Source organism: Helicoverpa armigera, chromosome 14 (genome assembly GCF_030705265.1).
Source record: "Helicoverpa armigera isolate CAAS_96S chromosome 14, ASM3070526v1, whole genome shotgun sequence".
NCBI lineage: Eukaryota > Metazoa > Arthropoda > Insecta > Lepidoptera > Noctuidae > Helicoverpa > Helicoverpa armigera.
This window is the reverse complement of record NC_087133.1, coordinates 10,138,603-10,165,870: the sequence shown is the minus strand read 5'-3', so window position 1 is coordinate 10,165,870 and position 27,268 is coordinate 10,138,603. Positions and strand designations below refer to the sequence as shown.

At 36.3% G+C, this 27,268-nt stretch overlaps 1 protein-coding gene across 1 annotated transcript in view; it reads right to left on the bottom strand.

Moving 5' to 3' along the window:
• Positions 1 to 27,268, bottom strand: part of LOC110375329 (E3 ubiquitin-protein ligase RNF19A) — a 57,657-nt gene that overhangs the window by 10,273 nt on the left and 20,116 nt on the right. The window contains exons 2-3 of the mRNA XM_049837056.2: positions 15,851 to 15,945; positions 1,060 to 1,240 (exon numbers count right to left, since the gene is read on the bottom strand). Coding sequence (XP_049693013.2) covers positions 1,060 to 1,240; positions 15,851 to 15,945 — 276 coding nt within the window. The remainder of the gene's footprint in view (positions 1 to 1,059; positions 1,241 to 15,850; positions 15,946 to 27,268) is intronic.

Genomic DNA, 27,268 nt, shown 5'->3' with positions numbered 1-27,268 from the left:
AAAACTTAACTTTTCGTCTTAGAGATTTTCGAATATCTTCCGAATCCTGTTAGGCGTTGTCGGCATTATATTATTAAAATTTCTTATTAACATTTCTTCAATTAGCTACCGACGGGGTCGACACTTATAAATATGTATTCAATACTGATAATACTCGTCAAAAGTAAAGTGGCTGATCCTCTATACACGAAAGTCATTTGCATAGTCGGCGTAACATTCTCAGTGAATCTATTACATAATTTAAACTATCGAATATCAATATTATTAGAAAAGACCGGCTTCAAACTTGAAGATTATGCAAGAGTTTGGTGGCAAGCATTTCCTGTCGTATAATTTAGAAAAGCTATTTACCTGTATAGGTCATTTAAATATGAAAGGATAACGGTGAGTAGCACCATTAAACTACTAAATTAAAGATAACCGAACTATTTTCAGTTGTCAAATCATCGACTTGACCAATGGGCGGCAAAAGCACGGTTGGTTATGGTTTGGTTAAATGCAACCCATCGTAACTGTTTCAATCATTAAATGAAGTGGAGAGGGATGCATTAGGATAACTACTATTTCTGTAGCCAATATCATTCACATCTGTATTACCGTGATTGCGGTGCAAAAGCTAAAGCAAGGCAGGGTAAGATACAACGACTATGCATGCAGCACAGACGGTTTTACGAGTGCATTACGACAGAAAACTTCGGAATGAACTGCAATACAAAACTGGTGCAATCAGGACATAATAACCCAAATAATGTGTTGCCATTTGATAAGTAACTACCAATTGACACCAATATTTTATTCGCCTGACAGCTATGAAAGTTCAAAATCTTCTTTCAAGAAATAAGATGATGCAAAGATGTATGGATGTACCACCGAACTTTGGCAAACTTCTTTGCAACCTAATGGCTGGACGCCCACATCAGACTTTTTGTTAAGTGCGTTGCTCTATTGTTATCGGTATGTTCTATTTTTCTAATACAAAAAATCTGTCAACGACTGTCGTACGTGGGCTTAATCTATCTCCCTAAATCTCTCTACTTGTAAATAGAAGTCAATATTCACCTGAGGGATGCATGCTCTCATGGCACACAGGGCAGTTGACTGGAACTCTCGCCTCGAAGATCTCGATGGCCAGGTACTGTCGGAGGCAGGGCTCGCAGCATCGGTGGGAGCACCACGCCAGCCGCACCATGGATACCGAACTGAAATTCGATAGGCATAGTGGGCACTCCAAAACGTCGCCCTGGAAAAGAAAGGGGAACTGGTTATCTACCTTACTTGAAGAAGACTTATTAGTCAGTAAGTAGGCTTTTAAATTCTACAGCGAAAGGTCAGATTTCACAATATTTTGTTATGACAAACTGGTTGAAATTATCCCGTTTCTACGAAAGCAATAAGTGGATGTCTTCTGACATAACAAGCCAGACTTGCATTTCCATGTCACAGACCGACAAAGCTCCTAAAATAAATGAAAGTATGAGTTCGTTCCCAGGAATTGTATAGCATAATATTATGTAAGTTTATTCCGTAAGTTATCATTAATCATACATAATACGTCAGCCAACTCATATAATGCTACAATCTGAACTTAAGCTACTTAGATTGGTCATCCTCTTTCCGTTCTATTAAGCAATACAATTTATTCTAACCATCTGATAAGGCTATTGGAAAAGCAAATACCAATGTGGTCTGAGATAACTCTCGGAGTCTGAGAGACTCCGGCAGATCTGTGCCAAATTTCTTGCTGGCCGTACCAGATACCAGACATAAATAATTACATTTTTGACAAGCGACCAAATAGATCGAATACGCTAGTTATGAAAACTAACAAACAGGTTTGATCTTCTACTTCGTTCGCATTATTATTTAATAGTCTGTCAGTAGGCATGAATCATTTATTGGCAGATATTTCTCCGGCTTTGTGACGTCACTTGACATGTTCAATGACTATGGTGCTTCCTGACGTGGTTTACGATCACAAATTGCAACACCATTTGTTTTTAATATGTTAATATTGGCATTTTTCTTGTCATTTGGATCCCTTAACCAAATATATGAGTTTCTGTGACTACTAATCTGGGCCCGTGTTGGTAAGTGCTAAATATAATGCCCACTCAGGTTAATCACATTACCTCCGCGAATCAAAAATGCATCATCTATCTTTGCGACTCAAATTGTGAACTTAATAAATTCTACTACACATGTATTAGACCATGACATATAAAAACCATTTGAACAGGTGTAAATTAAAACAATTTAAGATAATGTTTGAACAGCAAATAACTCCGTTGTAAAGGTGACTGCCTTTTTTCCTTATTTACATAATGAGGCTGGTATTTCCCATGTATGTGTGGGACCAAAACAAAGATTTTCCTCATTACGCGCGCGTGCTCGCTCTAATTTCTTTTAAAAGTGAAAACTTAACTGTAACTGTATTACTAATAAAAAGCAGTACCGTAAGGCCATCTACGGCAAAAAAATATAGCAGAAAAAATATTTCTGCCGTTTACTCATAACCTACATCGAAATGATTAATCGTATTCATGATATTAATTAACGGGACATAAGCCAAGCACGTTTTTTTTTAAATGGAAATTCTATAAATACCTTAACTTGTTTTGATAACAAAACTTGTTAACTGTGGTTTTTGCGAAGTCATCGTAACATCTATCATGGAAACTATTTCTCTCTCATAAAGAAAACATTGTTATACTTTTTGTCGTAAACACGTGTAAGTGACAAAGGCTGTAGTAAAATGGAGTAGTCATGAACAAAAAAAAATGTGAAATAAGAAATGCTCCAATATTTTCTTTAGCGAAGAAACAGCTAGAATGTATGAAATGCTCTTCTTCCCAGTAAAAGAATAGAGTTCAAAACAGGGTTGACGCTTTGGGGGCTGTCTTTTGTAAATGACATTCAGAAAGTGTCGTTTTATAGTCAAGTTTGAATAAAATCATCGTAATTCGTTTTTTTTTCCATCTTAGTATAATTATTATACCAGTTCTTATTAGGCACTTTTGCAACAACAGCAAATAAAAATAACATTTAACGTTCAAGAATGCTTTGAGCAGTTTCTCATTGTTTTTTGCAAGCGGACAAGGACACGAAGAAACAACACAAACGTAGGCCATTTCCATAAAATTGGCGAAAATTTTAAATTTCCATAAAATACTGAAACGACTTGCACCATCGTTAATAAGTAAAAGTGTGTTATTTGCCAAAACGTTTAATTTTTTGTTGGGCTCCTTGACCTATTCGCCTTGAGAATACATTTATTACAAAAAAAAAACTCTCTAAGGTCACCTTTGACCGCTTGCTAGTTTTGCGAAAATAGAAATTTTAACAACTGTGCCATTTGCCAAAACTCTGATAAATTGCTGTCATAGAGAGAGTTAACACGCGTATGACATAAAAAAGCTATAAAATGCTGGTTATAATAAATCAGTATGCACATAAAAACTTATGATTTTGGATCGGAGATGTTTCATTAGAGGATACAAGTGATAAAAAATCTTTATCTATTGTTTTGAGCACAACCCCGTACGGGTAATTAAGAGTTCATGATAACTTGACAATTCGTTTACAATACTCCACTTTCAAATCTATTTAGATCTAGGAACAAGGGACCTGGGACCAAACACTGGCGTGGTAAGCGATCAATATATGTATGTACATTGTACATCTCGCAGGTACTCTCAGCATGCGAGCCCGAAAGCCCCGGATGCCCTAATAACCCATTTATTTTAAACAGAGCAAAATGGTCAAGCGTTATTAACATTGAAACACATTTACAGTAATTAATTCTCCACTTTGAGTACTGATTTTAATTATCATTAATTAAAACATAAAATAGAGACACAATATCTTATTCACAGTAGGTACCTATATTTTTTTAATCAACATTTATTTGCCGTGCATTAAACAATGGATGTTTTAATGGTATTTTAAATGATAGTATTTCCAAAAGTTTTAGTGATGATGAGGGAAATAATCTGTATCCCTAAAATGAAAGGCGGGAGAACTCACCATATAAAATTAATACACATTCTTTCTTTACAATTCTGCCTAAAAGATGAGGTAAAAAATACCTATTTATCAGGTTTCCAATTAAACATCGACAATATAATTGTAATGGGAAACATTATATCTATTTGTGAGACAGACAGAATTATTGGAATTTATAATGACGGATCTGAAATACCACAAATCCAACGCTGTCTATGTTCTGTATTCGGAGAATATAATTAATATTTATAATTTTAGGGTCATTAGCAGCTGGTGCTTATTTAACTTTTTTTTCACGGAACATTATCAAATGAGCCCTCCCGCTGTGGGTGCAGCGTAAGGGAGTGTCAGACTCTTACTGACTAAAACCCATCATGTTCCTTCTTAAGACTTTTATGTACCAGGGCCACGGCAACTCTTTCGAAAAATCCTGCAGACTAGCTGGTCCTACTGTTTTAACAGCCTGCGTTACTTTACAGTTTATCGCGCAAATCCAAACCTAGATTAACGCAATATTGATTATGCAAATAGAAAGCTAACGTAATTTGCATCTATTAATCATTGTGGTTTACTGAATGTTTGTTATGAAGTTAGACTTTTAGGTGAGAATCAATTGACTATTCATAAGATCACGGAAAGGTGCAAAAATGTATTTTATTTTAATTTGCAAGTTGATCATTGTTACTTTTCATTAACTTAGCACGTGTGACTTGTATTACACCGAAAACCCTATTTTAAATAGTCAAATATAATGTACGAATTCCTTAAAGCTGTTATAAAATGCTTCAAATTAAAGAAATGTTCTCTCCACCTTAAAGAATGTGTGGCAGCCAGCAAGCATATTTCAGCAGCAAGCATATTTCAGCGCACGCCGCCAGCACGTAGATTAATATCACACTAATTAGCACCACAAACACAATTAGAGTACGCTCAGAACACGAGGAATTGGATCCAATCAATTGTAACGCATTGTTGTAATAACTATAATAATTACTGAAACGTTTAGAAGTTTGTTACCCAGCCTACGATCAATGCACTTTTTATTGGTTATCGTGCTTAAAATTTGGTAATTCATTTATGGGAACAGGTAGTATCGTCTTCGGTAGAATCGTGTGCATTGAATATAAAATTGCACCGTCTAGACGGCTACTTCACACGCGACGGTTATCGCCGAAAGTTCCCCGAAAACGTTTTCGAAACTCGTGTAACACGTAGACAGTATGATATACCATGTATCTTGCTGGTCAGCCAGGGGGTTGCTTTGCACTTTGTTGATTAGAAGGTTTCTAATACATTTGTATATGTATATTATGTATTGTATCAGTTAGGTACCCCTCTCAGTTTACAAGCAAAGCTCCGAGAAAAATGCTTTAGTGTACCTAATCAAAATTTTACGTCTGCTCATAAGGAACTGGGAGACAAAACTCTCAAAACAAATTCATGTAGCCGAGTCAAAATTTAATTTAATCGCAGAGTTTGTGATTTATGAAATACTTTAAACGACATAAAATTTGAAATTAATAGAAGGCGTCTTCCTTCAGATTTATATCAAAAGCTATTGTCCAAAGTTTGACTTCAATTTGCGACAAATAATACCGGGCGTAGCAATTACGTACTAAATTGAGAGTAATGGAGTCGAACGGGCCCACTTCTAAGTTGTGGGAGCTCGGGAGACGTTGAAGATGTCAGCCGGAGCGAGGCTTCGTATCTAATTAGTAATTTATGGGCTGTTGACATCTCTTCGCGTTGTAGCTTGGAACAATGGAGGTCGGTCACCCGAACACTTGCGAAGGCGATGGAACGACGGTCCTTCTAACTATAATAGCACGTTGTCACTTGCAGTGAGATTCAAGTGCGGTATTAACATCAGATACAAGATTTCTACATATTTATTTTACACGTGGTAACTACGTGAACTAGACTTCCATAGAAAATGTTATTTTTCAAAACATTACAGATTGTTATGGGAACTTGTCAAAGAAACACTGTCAGTCATTTATCATGCTATAAAACTGAAGGGAAATAGGTCGCAGTCGACACTATAGGCGACAATCGACGTTTCGCTTGTTATTAATAGTGCAGTCATTGAAGCATTATTGCTACGATTTTTTTTACTGTGAACCGATTTGTATGAAATTTTGGAATTTGGTTCATCTTACCCTTAACTTCAAAAGTGAATATGATTTGAACTCCGCCACCCCCCCTGGAGGTGGTTGCCACCCCTTCTTTGGGGTGAATTTTTTTTTTGCAAAATAACCTTGGGTATCGATAGAAGACCTAATTTTAAGCAAAAGTTGTTTTTAAAGTTTAAAAAAAAATCCAATACTTTTCAAGTTATTGGCAATTGAAAATTCGCAATTTTTTCACGTTTTCATCGGTTTTTTGCAAATATCTCCAAAAATATACGTTTTATCGAAAATTTATAATGAACAAAATTATAGCAGGTAAAACAACGAACAATTTCTTTTTTTAGAAAATGTCCTAAGTGCAATATTAAGCTAGATATTAAAGATCAAAGCCGTTTTTTATTTTGTCTGAAATTTAATCGTTGTGGTCAATGCCATGTAGCGGCGAGTAGATGCATTTTATACATTCTAATACAAATGGGTTTTGTAATGCTTGAAATAAGCTTTAAGATGAGCACTATTAAAAGTCTTTTGCACGTAAAATAAGTGAGCTGTATTGCAAATAAGGGGAGCATCTTATATTTTTTCTTTTAAATCAATGGGTTTCATAAGTGCCATTTCCACCAAAATCAAAATTAATCGTATTCCGCCTAGGATTAACTTTATTATGAAGAGTTTGATAGATAGTATCAGTTTGGCTGCTTCAGGACAGATATTTTTCAAAAAATTCACGATTAACGAAAAGAACAAAATTTCAAATTAAAGAAAAACCCACTTGTTTTTCATAATATCTCAAAAATTACGACAGATACGTATAAAAGTGTGTTGATAAAAAAATTAGGTATTTTTCTGACAAACAATTTGGTTTGTTTGTTTTTTCTGTCGAACAAAAATTGACGGAGATATGATTGTTTAAAGAGCGCGTGGCAGCGCAATCACAGCCTCTCTTAAGCCCTTTAACCCTTCACCGTTTTAGAAAAAAGTTCTTTACTATATATTACAATAATGGATGTTGTAGCTCTCTTAATTACTTTTACAGTGGTTTTTTATAAATTGTGATAGCATGAAAATTGAAGGAGTTACGGTCCAAAAACCTGTCATATTTTTTTCTACTTAGTAACTGAAAACTTCGGAGTGTCAATATTTGGAGCAATGTGGAAGTAGGCAGTATAATAAAGAGTCACAACTATTGTATTTTTTATATATGTCACCGGAAAATAATAAAACTCGTAAATTGATCAACTTACTAAAATAATAGATGGCATAAACTACGTCGATTAAATTTCAGACAAAATAAAAAACGGCTTTGATCTTTAATATCTAGCTAAATATTGCACTTAGAACACTTTATAAAAAAACAAATTGTTCTTTGTTTTACCAGCTACAATTTTGTTTATTATAAATTTTCGATGAAACGTATATTTTTGGAGATATTTGCAAAAAACTGATGAAAAACGTGAAAAAATTGCGAATTTTCAATTGCCAATAACTTGAAAAGTATTGGATTTTTTTTTAAACTTTAAAGACAACTTTTGCTTAAAATTAGGTCTTCTATCGATATCCGAGGTTATTTTGCAAAAAAAATATTCACCCCAAAGAAGGGATGGCAACCACCCCCAGGGGGGGTGGCGGAGTTCAAATCATATTCACTTTTGAAGTTAAGGGTAAGATGAACCTAATTCCAAAATTTCATGCAAATCGGTTCACAGTAAAAAAATTCGGAGGTTAGACCATATTTTTCGCTTCAATGACTGCACTATAATGCATTATGGCTATTTTAAACCCGGTTCACACGACTTGAATAGGGCAGTTTGCATGACGTGGTCAATTCTTCGTCAAATATTGTCAAAGCGACATGACGTGAAACTTAAAATAAAACATGTCATTTCATCGAAATACTTAAATTCATTGACCCTCGGTTTTTCTCGACCATGGCCTTAAATTCATGAACCATTTCGATGCATTGCTAGCCCATACTTTTTTCGACTCGCAGGGGCCATGCAACATCTAATCACTGTTAGATCCAAATATCGACCAGAAATAATTAAAAAGTCTTCAAATAGTATCAGCATAATTACTTATTTCGATATCGTTCTGTAACGCTTCCTTGTCTGTGATGAAAGTGTTAGTGAAGCATATCGTATTGTCATGCTCTTTTTATTTTACAGGGTGATTGGGTGCTGCTCGGTCACTGAAGAATGCTTTGTTTTGTAATAAGACAACGTTGCTGGCTATCATTAGTCTTAGACAACCTTTGGAATAATAAAGCCGACCGCTCTTGGATAAGACAATTCATGTATTCCCCAAAAGGGATTAAGAGCGTCTAGAGTTCCTCTAAGTCGGGTAAGGTCTACATACTTCTGTAATAAGGAGTAAGACTTATTACCTATTAAGAACAAACCGAGTTTCGAGAACTCTTAAGCTGTATAGACACAAGCCCAATTGGATTTGATTAAACGTGCCTACTGCCTAAACAAACGATGTTCAGAAACATCGCAATGCAGATTCCGGAAAAAATATCTTAATTCTTGGGAACGCACCCAAATGCACCAATTTCTCACAAACTAAAGCTATTAATAACGAACGTCGCCGTCGTCAGACATTTATTAAGATAGTTATTTGAGTCTCCTAACAAATTCCTTCTTAATATAAGACAAGCTGAACGTGGTAACAGTGAATCTAGCTCATCCTTCAATTCATCTCGCAACGATTAATACTAGGATTACGTGGCTGGCGGCCTCACGCGGTGACAGATACATGTTTCAGCTAATTGATGATACGGGCGCCGAACTACATGGCTTTGTTCACACCACAATGGATGACGAACCCAGACGTTTTTGTTTTAACACGTATCAAACACCGAATAATTTATTCGTTTTTCACTGTCAGCCCTTCATTTCACAGATCGATGGGAAAGTCTAAGAATATGCAGCGGACGCATGTCATGCAAAAAAATCGATATTAGCTTGACATTGAAAGTGTCCTTCAATGTCAGCTTAGGACTTAAAACGTTTCAGTTCTACGTTCTACAGTTTACGTAAAATAACATGTAAATAAGGCATTAGCAATTTTCCGAACGAACGAGACCATTTCTTCGTTCCTAAATTCCGATGAAAATCTAAAGTACCGAAAATGTAAATGGTAACAGCTAAGCCACTCCAAATTTGTACGCGATATGTAATTTGTTTCATGAATAATATAAGGTGTTGGGTCAAAGGGCCTACCTAAGGTTATCAGACCTAATCAAAATTGCAAAAAGCCGCAAGGCTCGTGCCGCAAATCCGGATCGTAGGACCAAAAAAGTTGTTTTTGCCCGACGTGGGTTTACGAGTGCATAATTAAATAGTGGTTCTTTTAGACAATGAGTGTTATTTTATCTACCTTTCTAATAATAAAAGCAATCGATTCTAGGAATTTCGTGATATACGTATGGTTAAGTGATCACGAATATCCGGCTCGAAAGACAAACGTGAGATACTCTAGTTGTTCTTGAAAGCAAAATGGTTTTTATTACGACATTAATTAAAAAGTGCATTAAATGCCACGGTCACAAAACATTACGTAGATGTAAATTATGCTAAAATGAGTGCAATTTGCAGTCAGAATGCGGAGCAATACGATTGTGCATACAGTTTTGCTTTGCAGATTCAACAAAGATTTATAAACAGTTGCTCAAACAAAGTATTTGGAAGATAAAGGATTTGAACAACTTTACAGAAAGGTTAATCCTGTGTTAAATTTGACTGCCCAAACTTAAAGAAAAGAAAACGACACGTTAACAATTTGTACAAACAAATCTCGGCGAGCTTACGGGTCGATGGTGTCTAGTCTAGACGAAACAGATAACTCACCACCCCTCAGTTTACATATTCCTAGATGTCTAGATACCGATTTTATACTAAAATTGTTTATTTCAGTCTAGTATTAACTTCCATTTAGGTTATTCTAAAGCTTCATGTTCTAATCAACACGAATAGGCCAAGGGCAAATAACTCTAAAAATGTCGCCTCACGGACGACTAGAACAATGTTTTCAATCAATTGATCGGTTATTTGCAGACAATGCAAAATGTGAAAATGCACAATATCAATTTTCATCTGCAGTCTATCAAATATGAAGTTTTCAAAAAAACCGCAAAAACCAATTTGACATTTGACAGAGCACGCAATTCATCTGTTGTATCGAACAGTTTCTCTCGGCGAGACTGTTTTTTTACAGTTATATGACATTTTATTGGCGTGTCTTATAGAGAGTGCAGTTTCTCGGCAAAATCTCGTATATTTACGTAAGAAGTAGATTGATCGTCACGTGTTACATCACTGGTTGGTGCTTAGACATCAAAGAGCTGGGGGCAAAGGTTTGTGTGTAGGTTGTTAGCCTGTCGCAGTCTACTGCTGGTCATTGACAATCCATTACAAAGGAAGGACGTTGCCCTTCGCTAGGCTGTCAGTAAGGGGGTGGTGACCGCGACGGTTATTTTATCGCCATGAGTATATAAAGACAATGGCTTAACGTTCATGATGGATAATGGATTATCTGCACTATTGAACCCAAGTCTGAGTCGTAAATTAATTAAATACTTTAATAATTTGCAAAAAAATGCATACTTAAACTGCCAATAGATAGTAATAAGTCTAATGAGGCCGACGACAGATTTGCTACTAGTGACCAAACTGCGCGTGAGAGAAAGGTAGTTTTGTCTACCTAGATCTTACGACACGGCTAAGGCTAGCTAGTTGGACCTAAGTGTTATGTAGCATCTCTGAACGTAATATTGAACTTTATAAATTGAATTAGCACATGTATTCAAAATAATTCCCACCGGCCGAATATTTATATAAATTTTCCTTATTTCTGCACGAGCCTCATGTAAGGAGTTAATTAAACGATGACTAAAATAGTTCTGCTGTCGAATCCTTTGTTGATGCCGAAAGACTTCCTCATACAATACCAAATGAGGCTTAAATCGAGCTAATATACAATACATACATGTAATTTAATAATTTTGAACTCAAAACATGAGCCCAATATGTTAATAGACTAGGTATTTGCGACGTTATGTGTGTACTTAACAAAACAAATAGCGTTACTCTGTGAATCGAAGATTTATGTTTCAATGTCGAGTAATTCATCTTTAGAGTCGAGCTATCCATACGTGATTACCGAAACAAAATTAAACAAGTACTAAAATAAACACTTAACAATACATTGAACAAAAGAAAAGGAAATGATTGACAAAAAAAACATTTCTAAATAAAAATAGATGTCACGATAGCCTACAAAGATGCACTATCTACGCTAGGTAGGCTACAATTTAACCGTTGTTTTCCAACAACATCTCGATACGGCTAATCCGTTGATCGACAACAAAGCCAGCTTTTCGAGGAAAACGCCGCACAATACAATACTAATAACGGAGTAGGAAGACATAAAACCTCCTGTTATTTAGACGCGTCTACTGCATATTTACGAGCGTAGTTCAATGTTTGACAGATCGGCGTCTGCGCACGGGATTTATAGTGATCTTTCCAGTCAATAAATTCATGGGTTACGTAGCATTTTTTTAACATTATGTCAAAATTTAAAAAAAACATTAGGTTTTATAGAGAGTATTATACAAGCGTAAAAGGTACATCTTTTTAGATGACCAGCCTAGAAACTCAACGGATAACTTCCTCTTCTAGTACAGATGTTACATAAAAAACTAGACATGATGCTCATGACTGTTTTGAGAAAACCAGTCCCAATTACTTGTAACTTTCTTCCAATTTTGCATAGTGGTCGTCTCACTACATGCCTGGCTTACTAATGTATGTTACGAGTTTGTTATCACCTAGTAACATATTGTAACACGAGTAACTCCTTAACGCCATGTTATGTAAGGCAAACGTGTCTAAACTATAATATAGAAAGTGATTTTGCTACCTCATGTTTACACCATACATTTCTCCTTATATGGATTGCAACATTGAATGAGATTACCATGCCATTTAGTGTGGGGAAAGTCGACTTTTTAGTAATTAAAGAAGCTATAGCCTATCTAGACACACGGCAGTGTGTCCGCCAAGTTCGAGCAAAAAAAGCGACACAACGGCCGTGGGTTATATTACACAAACCATTTCGGGCCAAATTCGACCCCCTGTAACTCAAAATCTATTTTATTTACGCATATCAAATTTCTAGTATCTGTTGAGACCCCCTCACTTATCTAAAATACAAAATTTCATTAATATACCTATTGTAGGTCTTGAGATATTGACGTCAGAAAATCGCTATTTTTACTATACACTCACTGACTGATTCACTGATTCACTGACTCACTCATCAAAAACCTAGACCACTTCCAATGGTCGTATTGACTTGAAATTTGGCATGGAGGTTGGTCTTTATGTCAAGGTAAAGGGAAAAATCTGAAAATGGCCAAGTGTGAGTCGGTTTCAAAATAATGAAGGCGTTTTATACCCGGTGTAAATTTACAACCCTAAGGAACTAAAACGAACTAAATTTATCTATATTTATATAATATATCTTCGAATGGTACAAAGGTTTGTATTTAGTCTAAGTAAAGTAAAAATCTGAAAACGGCCAAGTGTGAATCACTTTCGAAAATAACGTATGTGTAACTTTGATCCACGAACATAATATATGATAACATGTCATGTCAGTCAGTTGGTAAATCTAGTCCATTTAGTTAATCTAGTTCATTTCTGTGTAAAAAACATAGTGCATATTAAAAAATAGTGTAAATTAGACATTTCTTTAACTAACTTCATCATAAGAAAAAAATAAAATAAACAACCTTACAAAAATAAATGAAATCCCACTCAAAACAAAAATGTGAAAGACTGCCAAGTTCGATAATATGGGAATGCTTCGCCTATAAAAGAAGTGAGATCTGAATAAGTACCAAGTTCCATACACATAGATACCTCAGTTAAAAATAGTTACTTTTTAATGATGTTACTTGGCAAGTTTTAATAGAAAATTAAATACTTGATTCATTGCGTTTAGTAGGTTTATAACAAGGTGTATGAAAACTTGCCAAGTAACATCATCAAAAAGTAACTATTTTTAACTGAGGTATGTGTATGGAACTTGGTACTTATTCAGATCTCACTTCTTTTATAGGCGAAGCATTCCCATATTATCGAACTTGGCAGTCTTTCACATTTTTGTTTTGGGTGGGTTACGTTAAAAGTGTTTGAAAGGATGGAGTATCATCAATTGAGTCAACAAAGTCTGGCGGATAATCAGGGTTCTTGAATGAAAGCCATCCCTGAGTTTTCAATAGTCCTTCGCATTCAAGGGCCCCCGGTAACCGCTTTGGATCAGTCAGGCAATCAGGGGTATTTTTGGAATCTAAACACTAAAGACCGTTTATCTCTACAAATTAAATTGCTGACACGTGCGTTACTAATTTCGATTTTAAATTCTCCGAACGTTGACGAGCTACAGCAACTCCACATGGAATGGCAATAAATAACAAATTCTGGGACTGCTAATGGAAATAGCCAAATATTTGGAGATCTCCTTGCCTTTTCTGGCAAGACTACTTCAATTTTGGCCTATTTGGTGAGCCCTTGTTTGAAATTAGAAACTTTTGAACATAGTAAAAGATAACTTATAATTCTGAATGCATCAGAAGAATATACCTACAAAGTGATAGACCGCCCAACAGGGTGGATAATCCTAACGCCATTTTCTAGACAGCACGTGTTCTGACTCTATAAACGTGTGGATTTCCTCATAATATATAATGTTTGAATCGTGTACATATTTGAATAATGGGCATCACGCCTCGGGCGCAGGAATGTCGCATCTTGCGCGTACCCTTTAGGGGTATTAAATGCCAACAATGTGTTGCTAGATATCAAATTATTTTTAATTGTGAGGTCATCAGCATTAATTATCTATTTGGTTTTTGATCTTAATATAATCAAGGACAATATGTTTAAATATAAAAATATTAGTAAAAAAACAAGAGACAAGTCTTACAGTATTTATCCAACTTTATTTCACTTGTAAATAAAATTCTATATCCATAGAAAAGATTGAAAACGGAGATTAAAAAAGTCCAATACCGAGCAATAACTTTAAGCAAAAAAAGCTAGTACGAGAAAGCAAACATTTTTATTTTTCACAAATAAACAAGTCAGGATAGGTAGAATAGTTGGCAGATTGCCGGATCTCTACTACTTCAGTATAGTAAATATTTACCAAGTGTATAGCCGTTACTATAACTTTATTTCTTCCTGTATCATAATATTGAGAATAGACGTACTGTGTATCAAATCAAATACCGTTATTGATGATACAAACTACCACTGTCGTTACACGGCAATGTAGATAAAATTATAAACTATCTAATGGTAATATAATAATGAAGTATTGATGAATGTGTAATAGGAAGATTGTATAATTTCCTGACCGCAGAAAACTGTGGTTGCAATTAATCATGGTTGAAAGTGAAAATTGAGATTTGTGTAGTTGCAAAATGCAAGGTAACGGTGGCTTTGCTCTGCGATATAAAACATTATTTCAGATGCTTAATGAAGATAAATGATAAGACCACCATGGGTAGTTGTCGAGATGCTTGATTCATTAGAGCCGCTCGTCTCACGGTGATGCAGCTAAATCTGTGCTCAGTAACGGTACATGGATGACTCTCTCAAGAGAAACTTTATGGCAATCTACTACTTCAATTTAATAACATAGTTACGCACAATGAAAACAGAAAATGATTTCGATCACGGTGAAATCTATAATTTTCATTAGTTAGTTTTTTCACGCTTGAGAAATTACGGGTGATTTCATCATAATGATGTTGTTAACGTGAAACAAGTAATTGCATCAAAACACAAGTTTTTAAAACCAACTTCTTTGTAGGCGAGCAGGAAAATTAGTTCAGGAAAAAGGCAAAACGTGATCCCCAAATTAAGTAAGGCAAGGGCTATTGTTTCTAAACGTGCGCCGTGTACGTCTTTATTCTCAGAGCTTTCGAACGAAAACCAGCCGCTGAATACTAAGAGGTCGCTTTGTTTCTGCACGATCAGAAACAGAAGTGTTTATATTCTCGTTGGAGTTTTGAATATGTCGTGTTATGTCGCAATTGAAACCAGTTGAACGCGTCCACTTATAGAAAGTGTTTAAATTCAGGTACATGCAACGCACGGATTAAGGCATCAGACGTGACCCGAGCACCCCGCGCTAGCCTTGCGCTCTCCGCTTGCACAATTTATTTTGTTGCTCACTGAACATTATGACATTAGTAACGCTATCAAGGTCTCGTCGAGCGGCGGATTAACAAAATGTTTATTTTGTTCGAAGTCCAATCCAAGCGTTGCACGACAACATCAATCGGGCACTTGAAACTTCAGTCGTTAAAACAAATTAAGCGGTCGGCGGCTGGAGCAATTTTATCAGCACTATCTCGGGTCCCACCAGACTACGTAATTGCCAATTCAACTGTAGTGAGAATAAAACTTACGGCATCGCGCTAGACATATCGATTACTTTCTCGCTACGTGTTTTCATTGTCGTGACAATTGTGCACGACGCCTGACTAATCTTATTCATTGGCCGTGAAATTCACATAAGAGTCTCTTATCGCCCAATAATGCATTTATGCAGAAAAAGCCGAATTACAACAACACGCGTTGCTCTTTAAAAATACAGGTTATTTTTGCATTTGCAAAAAATATGTTTGCTTATTCTTGTCTTACCTCTTCATCTTCTGCTATAAATTCTACTGTAGTTTGTCTTTGAGCCTGTTCCACGTTGTTTAGTTTCGCAGGCCGGCCGTCTGCTTGATCCAATACTGTAACAAAAGAAAGCCAATGACTCATGTTCATGTTTCTTGGAAAAAGGTCGGTATTCCCCGACTGCAGTAACAACGGTTGGAATCTTTTGGCAAGAACACATTTTCGGTGTAAGCCCTGTAGCTATTCACGTTGCGATAGATCTTGGGATGCTCCCTTTGGACTAAACTTCTAAATATAAAACACTAGCAGAACAAGTTCATTACAACATGCGTGTCAAAGCGAAATAAACGCATACGAACAGATCTAAATGAGTCATCTGCTTGTTTGAGCCTAAGGCTAGTGATGATTGTGAAAATAAAACATGCGTTAATCATCGCATAGTTCCTACGTGCCCTGCGACGCCAAATACAAAGGTAAACATAACAAATAAGATTACATAAAAAGGAAAAACGTGCCATAAATCTCAAACATAACACGCATTATTTATTTGGGTAAATCGACAGTATTTGTAAGTAAAAAAAATGCCTTAAGATATTCTTAACATTTTTTTATGTAAGTAAGTTTTTAACGAAATAAATAAACTTGTATCATTATAGAGCTATCATATCAAACACACATCCATAACATAATTTTGGACTTTCTAAATATAAAAGGACCAAAATTAACATGAGACTTTAAAATTGATGCAGCTTATCTGCCCGTATATCCAACCCGTCTGGCTTTCCTTTCAAATTATAATCCGAGAATACTCGCATTTTTATCAAAGGACATAGCGAAATAGAGAAAAGTCCCCACGCTAGCGACCGCAGATAAGAAGGAAGCGTAAAATAACCTGAAATTCGCTGACTCGTTAATGTATGTAACTTGTCTGTATTACGTTTTATTAGACCAATAATATTGTGAAAACTGAACAAAATGTCAAACTAAATTAACAAGGAAAACCATTTGTATTAAGTCTTAGGTATACTAGCAAATTGATAACAAAACATGTCCGTATTTGTCACAAGAAATAATAGATATATGGATGGAATACGCGTATATTTTTGCAGATAAATCTGTAAACGCTATGAGCGTATGGCACGCAAGGCAATTCATTAGGCCCGTTCAGATATTAATCAGTGCGAGTGATTTGCGTATTGAAACTGAAGTGAATATTTCTGCAGCTGGTTTTATAACGTGCCTAGAAAGCAAATCAGTAAACGCAGATTTTCTTTTGAATTAAAAATACTTTCAGATCATTTTTCAATGTCGTTATCTCTGTCTCGGATCAGGAAGCACGTTGCGTCACGGTGTCCCGGGTATCAATAACCTGAGGGGTCTGGCATTTCGTATAACAAGACTTGCTTTTATAATTTGTAAGATACGAACAAGTATTACTCAGTCATTTTAATTTATTTCAACAAAAATGTCACAATTATAAAATTCCGAACACGCAGATATCCTTGATGGTAGGAGGTTTGCGGAAATAGCATACATAATTTTAGGGAGAAAGCCAAAATATCTCAAGTGCCTGTGAATTACACCGGGACCACAGACACTAGACGCTAGATATAAATGGTAGTGCTTTCCCTGACGAGCTTCATCCTAAGACACTAATGAATGTGGTGGTTCTACAAAATAAGCTGTGTGAATAAAATACCAGCCAAATCTGGTCAGGCCGGAGTGATGACTAACAGCTCAAGAACTTACGAGATTATCTGAAAAGAACAGTTTCGTCAAACCGCTAACCATCGAATTGGTAAACAATAACTAGGGAAGTCCACCATGACTAATAAAGCTTCACGGTATGTTGGATCCCACGCCTGGCTTGGTATACACCATTTCTTATAGCCCTATCTGCGCTCCGATAAGCTGGTTTATTTAATAAAACCCACTAGTACAATACAATAGTTTGTTACAATGAGGAAATTATAGGTCTCGTATCAAGTTTTAGCAAAGGCTAATTCATATAAATATGTAGGTACTACGTATATTCCAGTTTCCGCCCAAACAAAAAATCCCAGACTATAATCTGACTTTGGGTAATCCAAAACATAAAGCCGACGTCATCCATTTTTATAGGTACATTCTTAATTCATTTTTACCTTGGTCAGGTTCTACCTAAACAGAGTCTGAATTTCCTTGTTTATACTGAAAACTTATCAATTACTGGTACAATTTGTAATTCATAACATGTTAGTCACGTAAAATGAGTCGGATTACATATCATTCTGTAATTTTTCATGCAAATCGATCATTTACTTTACGTAATAGCAGTCATTGTATAAACGAGAAATAAAATATTTTGTTATTGTTATTTTTTGCCAGTAAGATCCTATTATGTCCGGCTACGGTAACGAATTGCAATTTGAACTATGACTGCAAACAATCGAAATGATGTCGAATTTCTTGTAAATAGCTCAAGTCCTCAAGTCGTTACAATAGAACTGGTTTTACCCAAAGGCGAATCTGGGGAATGTAGCGCGGGTTTATCCGGATTATAATAACAAAATAAATGTTTATATCTTTCAGCGCTTAGATACTGGGTCAAGATAAAAAGAAAAAATCAGGATAAGGTTAAGTTTTTACACAAACGTTGCCAAATTCGAGTTTGGCAAGTCCACGAGGCGTAGTTCCCATAAAAGCAATATACATTTTCGTTGAAACGACGTACATTATAATTGCGTATATGGTGATGTGATAAGAGGGTTTCAATTAACAGTAGATAAACACACGTCCGCTCATTATCATTGACAGCGAGCGCATGTGCACCTCGCCTCATTGTACTTTCCGACAAATGTATAAAATTTTCGAGGGGCCACTGCCGTGAAGGTCGGAATCGTCATTCACATTCACATGACCAAAATATCACACGTTTTACAGCATAATAAACATTCGGTGTAAGGATTATGATGCGATTTGAATGTCTTGGCGTAAATCAGCTGTTCAAAGTCGGAGATACTTCATCGTTTCCTCTACTTCAGAATGAACGGTGAAAAGTTATAGTTGGTTCCGACAGACACATTGTGCTGATGTGATGGATCCTAATGAAATAGATAACATGGCGTACTGATAAAACTATGACTGTCGCCTTTTTGGGTCGTAGTCACAGTTAACTACAAAGAACAAATCGTTAGTCTTGCCGGATTCAGCGGAGCCATTTAGCGCACTCCGATAATATCTCGTGGTGACCTAGAAAGGCTTTTTGTTGAATTAAATGGCGGAACCGTAGACGTAACGGTCACCGACCATCCACGTAAGTTGATGAAATCTTGAAGATTCAAGGGTTCTTGAGATACTCACATGAAAAAAACTTGTCGAATTCTACAAGAGAATATTCAACTCTTAATACCGGTAAAATGTAGCTCAAAAAATTGTATGAATCCGGATCATTTATTTCAGTGGAACATTCCCAAAACCTACAAAGAGCAAGAACATTATTTTCAAGTCGTGACGTAGTGAAGGGATCTAGCTACTTCGACATCAGGTTATGTTAATGCCTGCTGGAACAACAATTAATTTTATAGGCCTCTGTTGAACAAAGTACACCGCCACTTACATATATCTTCAAATCTCTTTTGTTTTATTATTGCAGTTGTGCGCATATCAATTCAGTCATTCGACCATAATGAATTCACATGTAGGTACCATAGTAGAATGGTGGAGTGTTTCTTTCGACCTTTTGCTGCATTGGAAGGGGAACGAGGACATGCCTATCCACACTGATGTGGTATACGGCCACGTGCGTACTCGTGATCGAATACATTACTCTAATGTCATCGATAACAAAACAACTGTCCGCACAATTTAAACTCGATAAAATCTGATTTATTCTCAGTAAACTGGAAACAAATCGGTAATAGACGCCTGTCAATTGCTAATAGAAGCACTGGCGTCAAGACAATAAATGAAGAGGCACTAGGATGTACTGCAAATTAAAATATCATTCAAGCAACGCCCGTGCCGCTAAACGGTTGGCAATGATGCTTCGGGACAGCGTGATATGTTTCAAATAAATTACAATAAGTAAATGGAAATACAACAGCAATAATTCGCCGCTTATTATATCCGGCCATCGAAAACGATTGGTCCGTGAAACCAATTGTAGCGTCAAGTTACTTTGAGAGTAAAAAATCAATTAGAAACAAAATAGGTGTATCGCCCCTTGATCGGTGATGTCGCTAACCTATGAGACGTTGATCATAAAATGAAACCGCACAAGGTTGCCGGCTGGGCGCGATTGAGCCACGTCCACGATAGACTAATAAAGCTTCAGAACAACGGAGCGCACTTCGTAGCAGACTGACGTACTAGCTAGCTTAATGTCAGTGCTACATAGTTGTCATAGATTGCGATGTGAGAGGCGATCTGCGTGATTGTATCTCGGCCAGAGCTTTAAGCAGCACGACTCAGATCTCGTGTGGCCCGGGGGAAGACTCGGTTTCTATGACATCATACAACCAGCCGACCGAGAATTTGAGCTTGAAATCGTTCGGCGTGAAGTCGAGCAACGGTACACGTATGCAAATTGATGATACATGATTATCTCTAATCAAACCTTTATACGCTACTGCCTTTGACAGACAGAAGCTTGAATCAGTAACAAGGATCATCGAGATAGCCAACGGCAAGGTTTCAGTATCAATTTATTCAATTTAATTCTGACAATGACACCGTTTTTCGACGAAAATGGGGCGGGCCAGGGTAATCGAATTACACGAGTATGCAATCTAATTAAATGCATTTTTTAAATGAACAGTTATAGTTTCATAATTTTTCGTAAAGGTCGCAGCTTGTGCTTAATAATTTTAATTACGGGCAAAAAATTTACAATAATCAAGTCATTGTTTTTAAACGGTTTTATTTAGCTCACCCAGTTTGTTTTATTATTTATTCATTCTTTCTTGGGTCAAATTTAGTAATTCAAATTTCACCCTCTTCCTGTCAACCGATTAATCTGAAATTTTGTATACACCTTTAATTCCGATGACAATACAATATAGTAATATCAATAACATTGTAAATCCAATATGGCCGCCGGCACAAAATGGCGGATAACGTAGATTTTATCAATCCCATCAATATGGGTATCAAATGAAAGGGCTCAACAAGCAGAATACAATATACTATAAAAAATTGAAATCCAAGATGGCGGCCGCTACAAAATGGCGGATAACGGAGGTTTTATCAATCCCATCAATATGGGTATCAAATGAAAGTTCTCAACCAGTAGAATACAATGTACTATATAAAATTAAAATCCAAGATGGCGGCCTCTACAAAATGGCGGATAACTTAGGTTTTATAAATCCCATCAACATGGGTATCAAATGAAAGGTATCAACAAGTAGAATACAATTTACTATGCAAAATTGAAATCTAAGATGGCGGATAACGTAGGTTTTATCAATCCCATCAATATGGGTATCAAATGAAAGGGCTCAACAAGCAGAATACAATATACTATAAAAAAATGAAATCCAAGATGGCGGCCGCTACAAAATGGCGGATAACGTAGGTTTTATCAATCCCATCAATATGGGTATCAAATGAAAGTTCTCAACCAGTAGAATACAATGTACTATATAAAATTAAAATCCAAGATGGCGGCCTCTACAAAATGGCGGATAACTTAGGTTCATTTGATACCCATGTTGATGGGTCTCAACGAGTAGAATACAATTTACTATGCAAAATTGAAATCTAAGATGGCCGCCGCTACCAAATGGCTGATAACAATTTTTTATCAATCCCACCAATATGGGTATCAAATGAAAGGGCTTCACAAGTAGAAAACTGTCAGTAACTCCAGCGGGGCCCAACAGGGCCAAGGCCTGCCTGGGCTGCGAGATTGTTCGAATGAGTTACCGCGGCCCTGGTACATAAAAGGCCTACGACGGAACAAAACGGTTCTTATTCAAGAGTCTGGCACTCCCTCACCGCTGCTGACCCACAGCAGGAGAGGTCATGTGATGATTTTTGGGGTCGTTAAAAAAAAAAGTATCTGGAAGGGCTATGTATTGAGGAATTAGATTGTAATAAATTGTATAGAATGAATTAGATAGAATGAGGAATATTCGGTAGGCATTTTCATTAAATACTAAAAACTAGAAAATAAAAAATCGGTAAAAAAACTTTTAAGTTAAACGGTTTTATCTTATGTGCACTGAAAACTAGAAAATAAAAAAATAGTTACTTACCTGTCAACCTAAGTAGGTGGTCCCGATCATATTAGACTAAAATAAAAACGTGGGGCCCCTGTGAAATCCTATGGCAAAGCATATCTTTATACTTTGGTAGATCATGAGCTACGGCTGATTATTGATTGTCAAAATCTCCAGTTACGATTATAGTAAGTCGATGCAATCCACACCTATTATACCTCTAGAAGAGAGTACTACAGCAATAGTTAATGGGCCCCACGTTTTTATTTTAGTCTAATATGATCGGGACCACCTACTTAGGTTGACAGGTAAGTAACTATTTTTTTATTTTCTAGTTTTCAGTGCACATAAGATAAAACCGTTTAACTTAAAAGTTTTTTTACCGATTTTTTATAAAACAAACAATTCAAACAATTGGGTAACGTATTTCTGCTTTAAATAACGTTTTTGTGGCTCAAAAGTCGACTATGTCCCTGCTGATTCATGTTAAAGACACATTACTTATTCAATTATTTATTAACTACTTAAAGTATTCTCTCATATGCTACGTCACGCTAGATATCACTATCATGACCCGCGCCCTATCCCACACATTAACCATGCACGGATTATACAAACTAATACAAATTATAACAACTTATCTATTTTGTTTCCTGAACTGTCTGACACAATAGAAGCGGCACAAACAATGTGACGTCATGATGTCATTCAACATTTGTTTGTTGCTACCTATCGAGCTAAACAAACGATGATTTAGATCCATCAATCCAAACAAAATGGTTAATTGGTCATAGCGGTACCTTTAATAGAAGTGTTTACATCACCCTGGATACTATGACAGAGGTAAGGGAATCGGGAACAAGCTCGAAGGAGTAGTGATAGTTGGAGTTTTCAACTCTAGACGGTCGCTCGAGTGTGTCCTCGGTCAGGAATACCGGAGTGGCTGGCGGCAGCGCGACCGGTTCTCCGACACACCCACACCACAATAAGTATTTAGTGCACTACTTGTACCACGAAATTCTTGCAAGGCACTTATAGGCTGTTTAAGTTATAGCCCGTTAGGTAGTTAAACAATTTTATGGGTTGTCGTACGGCTAAATATTATTTTTCTACTTTGTATCAGGCTCTTTAAAATTTATAGATATTTCTTCCAATTAAAGAATAAACGCTCGTAAAATTGACCACTTTTATATTACCTCCAGTCCTACTACGCATTTCCGCAATACAAGTAATAAGCAGAAAATCCCGGTTAAACATACTTAGTGAAAGGAAAGTCGTCATACTAAAACAATAAAGAAACAGCTAACCATAGAGTCAGAAATTAATTAAAGAAAAGTTTCTCATATCAGACACGGAGATAAACAACAAAGTCAAAACTCCTTTGCGCTTTCTCAAATTACTAATTAAAATTCCTTTGAAAGAATGCTGAAGTTTTTGTTCTTTTGATAAAGCTTTGAATGCCGGTTACACTGCTGTTGTCCAGCTCTCCATTGAAGTTAAATATGGCGTTAGCATAATTTACGACGCCCAGTCTGACACGTAAGGTTCCAAACTTTCCAACTATGGAGTTTGCTACTGCATACTAAAAGAGTTTTCGCTACAAACTGTGTACCAAGTTTGAAATGAAAGGAAGGAATTATGAACTTCAGATTTTGTAAGCATTTTTGCTGTCTCAAGTTAGAAACACAAACATAAATTGTGTTGGCAGTTTCAAATGTTTTAGCAGGAAGAAAGTGAAGTGCAGGATAAAATTATGCTTGCATTGGTCAATTACGCCAGGGAAATACCATCGAGGTTAAATGTGCTTTTTTATACAAAGACAATTGTAATTAAATCAGTCGCGTCATTCTATTTGCATACTATTAAATGTGTAACGCATAGGTCAGTTAAATAATGCTGCACTTTAAAGGCCAAGATACAATGTTTTGGATTGTTTTATTTCGAAATGTTTTGTTAGGTCGCCAAGGTTGTATTTTTAATTCTTAACTTTTTCTCATCATCTTAAACCTCCTTTGCATAACAAAGAATATTTCTTTCTTACCAACCACACGCACTATTTATACATAGTAAATTCTAGGTCACGAACATAAATGCTTATCAAAATTTTACGATGCATAGTTATAATTGTTGCAGTATATAGTTTTCATGTTTTCGCAATATTCCAACGTATTCATAATCTTTGCATAAACATTGGGCACGCATTTACGTTATACGGATGGCTACGTTCAAAAGGCCACAAATTGCAAATGAATCTGCCGAAGTACGGGTCAACATAACGTTATAATTTGAATTGCATGTGCATAACGCACGCATGGCCTTTGTTGTGGTTTGCTTCCATACTTGTTTCGCAAAACGTGCTGCGTAATCCTGAATCCATGATTACTGTTAACTTTAACGTAGAACGAATTCATTTCAATGTGACTGTTAAATCTCATGTCAAACAATTCACATTCGATTTTATCTGAGAAGTTTACTGCTGTATATAATTTAACCCGGCGGGAGTGTGGTGGGGTGTAGCATACCCCAGCATTGGTTTACCTAGGTATATTTTTTTAACTGGTAACAACTAGGTTTCGGGGCTTCGTGTAGCTGGAGGTAAGAGGTTGCAGTAGAGGATAGTGGCATGATCTCGGCGTTACGCCGGCTGGTGGTTGGAGTGCAAGTGCGTAAACGTCCGTGGGGTAGGTCACACCCCGCCACATAGTTCGCGTATTATTTTCGTATTTTTTATATGTATCTATTTTTACATGTATACTTATATTTTTTTACTTTTTGAATAAAAATGGCACTGGAGGCAGTTGAAAGACTTATAAGAAGCATTATTGATGAAGTTTTAGCCAAATCTTCAGATGAATCAAGTTCTACCGAAGAATTTGATCATTGCAGTGAGCATGAGCTTGAATCATACACGCAAGCAGTGTGTGATGACCTTGAAGCGATTAGCAGCGAGTGGGAATGGGTTGACGAGGATGTGCGGATTGTCCTCGGAAAAAAGATCGGAACACAAAACATTTCTGTGCAAGCTGCACAAAATCACTGTGCCTAGAACATGCAAAATTTTCTTGCAAAAATTGTGCTGACGGCGAGGCCTCTTACTAAGATATTCCATTTGATTCCATAAGTTTTTTTAATTTTTAATTGAAAGAAGATCTCATTTTTTGTTAATTTAGAAGTTTTATTATGTTTTAACCATTATGGTTGATTTTATGAATATTTTAATAGAGCAAATAAATTTCTATCACCAAAAAGTTCTCAAATTGTTCAACTGCTAAGTAATTAACAAAAGTTTTAAAAATATGTATTTATTTGTTTATTTTTTTATTATAGGGGTTCCCATTCATAATACTTAGTAATCATTTTGTACAATTTTGGAGAAATACTTAGTTAAAAGACATTTTGTTCCGTGGGGTATGTTACACCCCACCACATACTCTATGTAATCTTTGCGCACCACACTCCCGCCGGGTTAATAAAGAAAATTCTCGTGTTATGAACACAGGCCGAAGTAATGGCGATTTTGAAAGACACTCCAGCGGTCACAGCTGTGGCTAGTTGGAAGATAAAATGTTTATAGGTCATTACCCTTTGTTGTGATTGTGAACTCTGCTGTAGTGGCTACGCTATTTTCATCCAAAATGTAAGTCATTGCCCACGTTGAGGGCGGCGTGCACTCAAGTCCAGCCAACCAATCAAACTAAGGCCGTACGATACTTGGTAATAATTACCTGATGCCACCTGTGATTAGATCGTTTCAATTGAATGTACATAACAGAATGACATACTTTTAGAATGATGACGTGTAATCTACACTATATCTTCTATTCTCATTACTTCATAAAACAACCAAGTTTTGAAACTAGGAACATCAATAAGTCTATGAAAAGTTCGTTTCGGCATGAAATTACAGTTTCAATTTCCAAACTACAGTTTGGGTATCAGCAACATGATTAGAGTGGGCGTCGTTGTTTGTCAACTAACATAATAAAGGTAGTCCCACGCCGCGTTTCCAAGCATTTGGTTACGTGATTGAAACTCTCAAACTCGTGTCGGGCCAGGCGACTAGCCAGCTAACAAGCCGACAACAACTTTAACTACATTAATACGTAAACATGTTATGAGCATCCCTTTGAAACTGAATTGAGCTTCATTAATCTTTATGAGATAGCCACGGCTCCTTGGCCATTTACAACCAACTTTGAAGCAAGCCCTTTATTGATATGATCTTCTCATACCATTCCATCGAGTATTTGATCAAGAATGTCGAACTCATTCTCATGTGTTTTATTGTAAATCGAACAATGCATCGGATCTTCTATCTTCTGGGTTTTATCACTTGGAATGCGTTATTCTGTATTCACTTCAGACCATTATAAAGGTGCAAATAATAACAATATTCAAAGAATTTGCATGACTGCTCACCCACCGAGGTCCGTCTAGCCTTGTCGGTGACCGAACACAGGTATGCAGGTTTATATTAATGCACTATAAATACATTCGTGATTAATATTCTGTGCATAGGATTTCCTCGTCGTCTTCGTGAGTGTCATGTCATCTATGTAAAACAAATGAGCGAGAAATATTAGCTCATTCGAACTTTGATTGTACGCCAAAATGTAAATCAGTCTCAGTCCACCTACACCACGGCACAGGTTAGATTAAAAGTCCTTAATTAGCCAGATTTTCCTGTTCTTCTAATCTCGTTCATTTGTGGGTGACATTCAGATCCACGTGAGGCAATAATATGACGTTTCATCATATAAATTAAAATGTAATTTCCTATTTAGGTAAATATATGTAAATAAATAATAATGTAATAAGAATGTGCGCAAATAACTCAAGTATCGTGATGCGAATGCAATGGATACGATATGGAACTGTGATCGATAACAGTGTTAGCGGACTGGGTAAAGATTCGTAATCCGGAACAGTTTGATAACAACAACTAAGTAACAGTTCAATAACTTGTGAACTCGATTAATTATTTATTAGCTTACATTTTCTAAGATGCAAGTTTATTTACGAAATCACTCCCTTTAATTAGCAAACTGAAACTGCTGCCTGATGTAAGTGTGTACGTTTCTAGCAAAAGCTGGCCTTTTCAACGCATTCGCGCCTTTTCACTAGGCTAAGCTTTAATTAGAGGAATGGGTCATGCGCTCATTAGCGAGAGATGGGAACAGTTCTTTTAGCTCACGTTAAAAGCTATTTCTGGAACGTTAACTGTTTGACCCTACTT